The sequence below is a fragment of the Trichoderma reesei genome (assembly GCF_000167675.1).
Source record: "Trichoderma reesei QM6a unplaced genomic scaffold TRIREscaffold_65, whole genome shotgun sequence".
NCBI classification, from domain to species: Eukaryota; Fungi; Ascomycota; class Sordariomycetes; order Hypocreales; family Hypocreaceae; genus Trichoderma; species Trichoderma reesei.
The window spans coordinates 1-9,614 of NW_006711212.1; the positions used below are offsets into that span (position 1 = coordinate 1).

Genomic DNA, 9,614 nt, shown 5'->3' on the forward strand with positions numbered 1-9,614 from the left:
ATTAAATATAACTATCTGCCTTTACTTAATCCTTAAGTATATATTATATATTATTACTAAACCTTAGCCTAATAGTAATAAAAGTATAATTTTATAAAATACTAAGCCCTTTTTATTTAAAAGATAATTAAGATTATTTAAGATTTAATTAATAGCTTTACTTTCTTTTAAGATTTTAATATTTATAATAATAAATTAAAAATATACCTTTAAGGCTTAAGCAGTCTTTTTACTACTTAAGCTTAAATTAAGTAATTTTAAGATAATAACCTAAAGCATTATATTAAGCTAAATAATAAAATAAAAATAAAAGGAGTTATATAAACCTATCCTTAATATAAAAATATATAGTATTAATTCTTAAAGGTTTTTAATATTAATAATACTTATAAAACTAACTATTTTAGTATATTCTTATTTAAGGCTATTAGTATTATTAATTAAAAGTTTATTACTAATTTTATATTTAGTCTTATTAATTTAAAAAAAGAAAATAGCTTTTTATAGCTTTATAAAAAATTAAAGTAGCTTTATTAAGAAATCCTAGCTTTAGCGCTATTTATAATTATTACTAATAAAGAAAAAGCACTTAAAAATACCTTAATTATAATCTTCCTAACTTTATAATAGTAACTTTATATTTACTATATTAATATAAATATATAAGTATAAATTTAAATATATTAAAAAAGCCTTAATAGCTATAATAATAATAATAATAATAAAAATAAAAATAAAGGTAATATTTTTAAAAGTAGTTTTTATAATAGTCTTAATAATAACCTTACTATTTAAGCCTTCTGCATTATAGTAATATAATAAGAAGCTAAAGCTACTAAGCGTTAAGCAGTAAGCTTATAGCTTTTAGCAAGCTTATAGCTTAAAAAAAAGCTAATATATAAGAGTATGTTTTTTTAATTAAGGGAATATTATCTTTATTAAAGATAAGGGAGAGTTTTATTTATCTTAAGCTATAATAAAGTTAACCTATATTATAATATAAATCTATATTTTATATTATATTTTAAAAGAATATATACTATAATAAAAGCAGTAGGCTTATTACTTTATTAAATACTATTATAACTTTAATTAAAGAGTTAATAGTTTTATAAAAATAACTTATAAAAATATTAAGTCTTTTTTTTTATTAATATTAGTAATCTTTTATATTTATATAATATAATCCTTTAAATAATAAAAAAGAAAAAAAAAGGACTATAATAATATAGCTTAAATATAAATATAGCAGTGCTAATACTTTATTTAGTAAGTAAGCTAGCTTAAAAATATTACTTTAATAGTTAAATATATTAAAGTTAATCTCCTTACTTAGCAGTATTAACTTACTATAGCTATAATACCTTTAAATATTAACCTAAATCTAGACTCTCTGCCTAAATGCATATACTCCTTTACTTAATAGTATAGCCTTTTAGACTTATAGTAAGTATTATATTACTAATAAGGTTATTTTTAAACCACTTTATTAATAGCTAGACTTTAAGAAGAATAATAAAAAAAGGAATAGTTTTACCTTTAATAAAGATTGCCTTAATAGCAGTAATAGATATAGTATTATAAGAATTAGTTAAGACTAGGTTATTAACTAAAATAAAAGTCTAGAAAAGTATTTTAATAAAAAAATAGCCTATTATAAAGCTAGTTTTATTAAAATTCTATATATTCCTTTTCCTTACTTAATATTTTATTAAAAACTGTTTTTATATATAAAAAAATAACTTAATAATGCTTTAATCTTATATAGCCTTATATTTTATATTATAAAAAGTAGACTTATAAATATAAAAGTCCTGCTTTAACCTTTATATAAATCTCTTAGCTTAAGAATATAAGACTATTATTATATTACCCTTAGCTATAAAAATAATATTAATATAGTATTATAAAATATAAAGTTATATATAATATCCTTAAGTTATATAGTAATAAGCCTAGATAAGGATTTTATATTTCTCTTCTAGTTATAATAATATATAGTTACCTTTATTAAGTAATTATAAATAATGCCTATTTAGTTAACTATATAGTCTTAAGTAAGGAACTTAAAAAGATTTAGCTATAAGAGTAATAGTTAAGTAATAACCCTTAGACCTTACCACTTAGGGGTGTCTCTCTAGCTGTTGCATAGACCACTATGGTTTAAATAGGAATATGCTATGGTTTAAATAGGATTACTTATAGTAAAGGCCCTGTGCTTACAGACCCACAGAAACTTCCTCTATCTTTAAAAATCTATAAAAAATTCTAGAAAATTATTTATAAGATTTTTATTTAATATCTAGGTTCTTTTTATATTTAAAAAATATATTAAACCTAGAAATATAAGTTTATTAGTTATATTAAGCTTAAAAATCTTACTTTAAGTTAAAGTAGTATTTTTTAAGTAAGTAGCTATTATATAAATATACATTAAGTAAAATATAAATCTTTAATAAATAAGCTATAGAAATATATAAGAAGTTACCTAATTATACTAAAGTATTATAAAAGACTTTATACTTAAATATAGCTTAAGTTTCTCTTAAAACTTTATTATTAATACAGCTTTAAAAGTATTTAAAAAAAATATTTTAAGTATATATAGGTTTTAGTTAATAGAATAGTATTTTTTAAATATTTTTTTTATTTTTATTTAGCTTAGTTATAAGTGTTTAAAGTTATAGAGTTATAAGGAAAATTTTTAAGTACTTTAACTAGTGCCCCCCTAGTAAAAGACTAGTGCCCCCCTAGTAATACTTTTAATTTAATAATCTTAAGTATATTAATAAGGCTTTAAAGATTCTATTACTATTAAATTAATTAAAAATAATAAAGATTTAAGAGAGTTATAGCTAGAAGAAGATATAGCTTATATATAGCAGGTATTATAATTATAAAAAATAATATATTAGTATTATAGTATTATATAAAGTTTTTTTTCCTATTATAATTTAAGTAATATAATTTTAAAAATAAATAAAGTATATAAATAAATATTAATACCTTAATTTATATAGTATTAGTATTATAAATAATATATCTTGTTTTTATAAATTAATAGACCTTTTATAAATTAATATACCTCTTATTTTAGTAAAGCTAGGATAGGAAATGCAGTTATTTTTAAGACCCCCTTAGTAGGCTTATTAATTATATTTTTAAAGATCTTAGTTATTTTTAAGCAGAAAGGGCTTAATATTTTATAAAATTATACTTTTACTACTACTAGGCTGCTATTTAATACTAATATATAATATAAGCAGATAGCTTAATAAATAAAAGGTAGTTATAATTAAGGCAGTTAATATAGTATATTTATTTTTAATTAAACTGCTTAATTACTAATACTATAATTTTAAAAAAATAATTTTATTATTAAGTTAAGGTTTTTTAAAGGCTAGTGCTTATAAAAGTCTATAGCCTAATATAATTATAAATAAAAATATAGTATATTTTAATTTACTAATTATTAACCTCTTAAAGGTTAATACTTTTTATAATTTTAATAGCAGTATTTTAATTATAATAAAATCTTTATAAAAAGGCTAAAAGCTTATTAAATAAGTAATCCTATTTAAACTATAGTATATTCCTATTTAAACTGTAGTAAGTTATATAATAGCTAGAGAGATACCCCTAAGTAATAAGGTCTACGCCTATATAATAAAATACAGTATAGCATACTAGCAGTTATTACTATTAAGGAGATATTACTAGAAGGGACAGCAGCGGCATTAGCTTTTAACTATTGCCGGCTTACTCTTAAACTCTATATAGGTAGGTAGCTAGCTGTAACTTAGAACTTATAGATAACTGTAAGGAGGCCCTGCTGCTGCTACCTCTAGTGCTATTACCTCTGCTGCTGCCTCTGCTAGTGCTGCTGCCTCTGCTAGTGCTGCTGCCTCTGCTAGTGCTGCTGCCTCTGCTAGTGCTGCTAGTGTGGCTAGTGCTGCTGGTGCTGGTGCTGGTGCTAGTGCTGCTGCAGTTATTACTTTAGCCCTAGGGTAATAATAGTTATAATAATAAAGGCAAAGGGTCTATATATTAAAGATTGCAATACTGTTATTTATAATGTTATTATATAGGCTATAGGATATCCTAGCAGCTTATACTATAAGTAGGTATGCAGCTTTAGGACTAGTAGTGTAAATATAATAATTTTAGTATAGGCATAGACTACTATAGTTTAAATAGGAATATGCTATAGTTTAAATAGGATTACTCTATTAAATAAGTTATAAATATTTAATAATAGTAATAGTAAAATTTATAATAATATTAATAGTAATTACTATTATAAGTTTATAGCTTTTATAGTTTACTTAAATACTTTTAAGTCTTTTATATTATTTATATTATTTACTACTTATTATATAGCTTTTATAGCCTTTTAAGCTGCTTATAAGACTTTTATAATTTTATCTTATTATTAAAAAGCTTTTATAATTACTTAAGCTTATTATAATAGTATAGTATATATAAGCAGTAGTTTTAATACTTTTTTAATATATAAAGGCAGTAGTAATAGTATCTTTTCTTAAAAAAGAAAGGCTAAATCTTTAAAATTAAAGAAGTTAAGGTTATTAAGAAATTATATTATAAATAGCCACTTTATATTAAGTTTAAAGTTATTATTAATATTAAATTTTATAGCTATTATTATTATTACTACTACTATTACTAGCTTTAGCTTTAGCTCTAGCCCTAGCCTTTATAATACTACTATTTTTAATATATTAAAGTTACTATTATTAAGCTTATTATTATTATATTATACTGCCTTTAATATTAATAATACTTTTAGTATTAAAAAGCTATAAAACTTATAAATTACTATAAGTCTAGTGCTTTATAATAACTTTAAAAATAATAGCAGCTTTAATTAACTATTTATTATTATAATCTTAATATTTATAATATTAAAAATTATAATACTTAAGGATAAGGGTAAAAAAATAGCTAAAAATAATAAAGTCTTAGTATTATATTATAGCTATAGGTATTACTAGCCTTTTATATTATAATTAAGTATATAGCTATAAGGGCATTAGTATAGGCGCAGTAAGTTTAGTATAGGCATAAACTATTACTATTTAAATAGGGATTTTTAACTGTTTATATAGGACTACTTTATAAATATAGCAGCAGCAGTAATTTATTTAATAAAGCTAGCTTAAAAATATCCTTTTAATAATTAGCTATTATTATATTAATCTTTTAACTAAGTAGTATTAACTTGCCTGTATTATAATACCCTTAAATAATAACCTTATACCTCTGCTTAAATATATATACTCTTTTATATAGTAATATAGTCTTCTTTATAGCTATATTATTTATAAAAAGCTAAAAAATAGTAAGGCCCTTAATAAAAATAATATCTATTTATAATAATAGCTTATAAAGCCTTTAATAAAATATTTACTTATTTTTTATAAAACTTTAATTAAATAATATATATTTTAAAATCTTAAAAAGCTGCTTTTTTATATATATAATCTTAATATAATTTAAAGATTTTTATAACTAACTTTAACTTTTAAATAATAGTAAAATACTTATATTAATAACTTTTAAAGTAAAAGAAAATAAAAAAAATAAAGCTATATAAGTATTATTACTAGCAGCCTTATTATAAACTAAGGCATACTAGCAGCCTTATTAAAAAGCTTTAATATACTAGCTTAACCTTTTAATATAGTAAGTTTTATTATAATATAAAATAAAAAGCAGTAGTAGCTTACTTTTATTATTAGCCTAGGCTTAAAAATATAAGTAAGGATATAATTATAATAATAGTAGTAGTAATAAGGCTTTTTTATAATTATTTATAAGTTTTAAATTATAGCTAGCTATAAAGAAATTATAAATAATATAAAAATAACTAAAAGCTATTACTACTACCTTAAATAATAATAATAGTAATAATAATAATACTATTAAAGGTTATTATTATTTTATTTACCTAGCTAATATTAATAATTTAAAAGAATTAAAATAAGCTAGCCTAATTATAAATATATATATATTTAATAAGAAATTAAAGAAAATGCTATTTTTAAATAAATTAGCCTGCTTTAATTACTTAGTTTTAAATCTTATACCCTTTTTTTAATAATATCTCCTTAATAATAATAACTATTAATATACTATATTATATTTTAATATAAGTATATAAGTAATTATACTTAGGGGGTTAGCCTAGCTAGTAATATAAACTATTACTATTTAAATAAGAATTTTTAACTATTTAAATAGGACTACTTATAGTAATATATAGTTACCTTTATTAAGGAGTATTACTATCTAGGCACTAATAGATTGCTATTTAGGCACTAGTAGAGGTACCTAAAGAATTTCCTTTAAACTACTGTATTTTAAAAGCTAAATCTTTAGCTAGATAAAAATATATAAAATATATAAAAAATAATATTAGTTATAAAAGTGGCTAAATAATAAAAGAATATTTTTTTAAATATTTTATATATTTTTATTTAAGCTAGTTATATAAAAAAGAAACCTATAGTGGTTTAAACTAGCTATTTATATATAAAAGCTTAATAAAACTAGGTAACTTTTTATATAGTTATATAGCTTATTTTAATAGCTTTATTATTATATTAAATGCATGCTTATATAAGCACTACTTAGGCTTAAAATAGTCTTTAAATATAATATAGGTTTTTTAAATTATAAATTTAGCTTAAAAAGCTTTTTTAATATATAATAATAAAATTTACTATATAAATAAGCTAAAATTTAAATCTGCTTTTTATAATTATTTTTTTAGAATTTTTTATAAATTTTTAAAGTTAAAGGAGATTTCTATAAGTCTATAAGCATAAACCTCTACTATGCCTATTTAAGTTAGTTAGTGCCTAAATAGTAATCTATTAGTGCCTAGATAGTAATACTTTTATTAAGTGACTGTAAATAGGCTCCTTTTAATTAATTATAAAGTCTAGAATAAAGAACTTAAAAAGCCCTAGCTATAATAGTTATAGTAAAATAATAACCTTCTTAATATAGCTTAGCTGCTATAATAATATATTCCTTAAGTGTTTTAATATTATAGTATATAAAAATAAGTAAATTTATTTTTAAGTTAATTTAATAATCTTAAGTATAATAGTAAGGCTTTAAGCAGTTTATTAGTATAAAAATAATTAAAATTAGTTAAGATTTAATAAAGTTATAGTAAAAAGAAAATATAGCTTATAAGTAGCTATTATTATAATTATAAAGTTAATATATTAGTATTATAATTATGCCTTACTTTTTTATAATTTTAATAAAATAAGGATAATTATAAAAATAAAAAGTATTACTATCTAGGCACTAATAGATTGCTATTTAAGCACTAACTAACTTAAATAAGTATAGTAGAGGTCTATGCTTATAAACTTATAGAAATTCCCTTTAACTTTAAAATTCTATAATAAATTCTAGAAAAATAGTAATAAAAAACAGATTTTAGTTCTAGCTTATTTATATAATAAAATTTAGGATTATATAATAAAAAAGCTATTTAATAAATAACTTTAATCTTAAAAACCTATATTTAGTTTAAAGGCTATTTTTAGCCTAAATATAGCTTATATAAGCATATAGTTAGTATTTTAATAAACCTTTTAAAGCAGGCTATATAACTATATAAAAAGTTACCTAGCTTTCTTAAGCTTTTATATATTAACAGCTAGTTTAAAATACTATAGGTTTCTTTTATAAATTACTAGCTTTAAAAAAATAAATAAAATATTTAAAAAATAAAATCCTATTATTTAGCTATTTTTTTATAAAAATGTATTTTTTATATATTTTATTTATTTTTATTTAGCTAGAAAATAAGCTTTTAAAATATAGCAGTTTAAAGGAAATTCTTTAGGTACCTTTACTAGTGCCTTAATAGCAATCTATTAGTGCCTAGATAGTAATACTTAAAATAAAAGAAGTATATAAGAAAATATAAGTACCTTTATTTATATAGCATTAATATTATAAATAATATATATTTTTTTTATAAATTAATAAACCTTTTATAAATAAGCAGCCCCCTTATTTTAGTAAAGCTAGAATAGGAAATATAGTTATTTTTAAGACCCCCTTAGTATTTATTTTTAACTAGACTGCCTAGTTACTAATACTATAACTTTAAAAGAATAATCTTATTATTAAGTTAAGGTTCTTATAAAATTAATACTTATAGAAGTTTATAACTTAATATAATTATAAATAGAAATATAGTATATTTTAATTTACTAATTATTAACCTTTTAATAATTAGCGCTTTTTATAATTTTAATAATAGTATTATAATTATAATAAAATCTTTATAAAAAGGCTAAGAGCTTATTAAATAAGTTATAAATATTTAATAATAGTAATAGTAAAATTTATAGTAATATTAATTATAATAGCTATTATAAATTTATAGCTTTTATAATTTACTTAAGTGCTTTTATATTTTTTATATTCTTTATATTATTTACTATTTATTATATAGCTTTTATAGCCTTTTAGGCTATTTATAAGACTTTTATAATCTTTTTTTATTAAAAAGCTTCTGCAGCTACCTAGGCTTACTATAATAGTATAATATATATAGGCAGCAGTTTTAATACCTTTTTAATATATAAAGGTAGTAGTAATAGTATTTTTTTAAGAAAGGAAAGCTAGATCTTTAAGATTAAAAAAGTTAGGGTTATTAAGAAATTGCATTATAAACAGCCACTTTATACTAGCTAAGTTTAAAGTTATTATTACTATTAGACTTAATAGCTTTTACTACTATTAGCCTTAGTAATACTACTAGTCCTAGCCTTAATAATACTACTATTTTTAATATATTAAAGTTATTATTATTAAGCTTATTACTAAAGTCCTTTTATTTAAATTATAATATATTTTTATTTAAATTATAGTAGTTTATATATAAGGTAAACTTTTTATATATATATTATTAAATTTATTACTATATACCTAATTATAATATAAGCTAATAATAGGCTTATCTTTATATAATAATACTATATAAGGTTATAGCTTTTATTTTTAATTATTATAGCTAACCTTAAAGCTAACCTTAAAGCAGCTAACTACCTTTTAATAGCATAAGATTAATAATAGTGCTAGAAATTACTATATAATTAAGGAGGTGGCTATAGCAGTAGTAAAGGCAGTAAAGGCAGCAGGGGCAGTAAAGGCAGCAGGGGCAGTAAAGGCAGCAGGGGCAGCAGTAGTAAATACTTTAGTATTAATTTTATATAACCTCTACCTTATAATATCTCCTTAATAGTAATAACTTCTAGTATATAATACTATATTCTAGTGCTTAGGTATAGGATATTTTACTTAAGGGGTTAGTATAGCTAATAGTATAAGCTACTATAGTTTAAATAAAGATATACTATAGTTTAAATAGGAGGACTTTATTACTATTAAATTATACTGCCTTTAATATTAATAATGCCTTTAGTATTAAAAGGCTATAAAACTTATGAATTTTTATAAAACTAGTTCTTTATAATAACTTTAAAAATAATAATAGCTTTAGCTAACTATTACTTAGCTATAAAGGTTTATACTTATAATACTAATATCTTAATATTAAA

At 19.7% G+C, this 9,614-nt stretch overlaps 1 protein-coding gene across 1 annotated transcript; it reads left to right on the top strand.

Annotated features, from left to right (window-relative positions):
* Window positions 1-407: 407 nt before the first annotated feature.
* TRIREDRAFT_112689 (uncharacterized protein) lies at window positions 408-4,011 on the top strand (the record flags this gene model as incomplete). Its single annotated transcript, XM_006969960.1, has 13 exons — window positions 408-430; window positions 740-754; window positions 1,271-1,273; window positions 1,305-1,318; window positions 1,427-1,446; window positions 2,052-2,057; window positions 2,194-2,204; window positions 2,398-2,407; window positions 2,916-2,922; window positions 3,021-3,025; window positions 3,589-3,609; window positions 3,683-3,780; window positions 3,827-4,011. Coding segments are annotated over 13 exons (417 nt in total), but the record flags the coding sequence as incomplete, so codon positions are not given.
* Window positions 4,012-9,614: the final 5,603 nt, after the last annotated feature.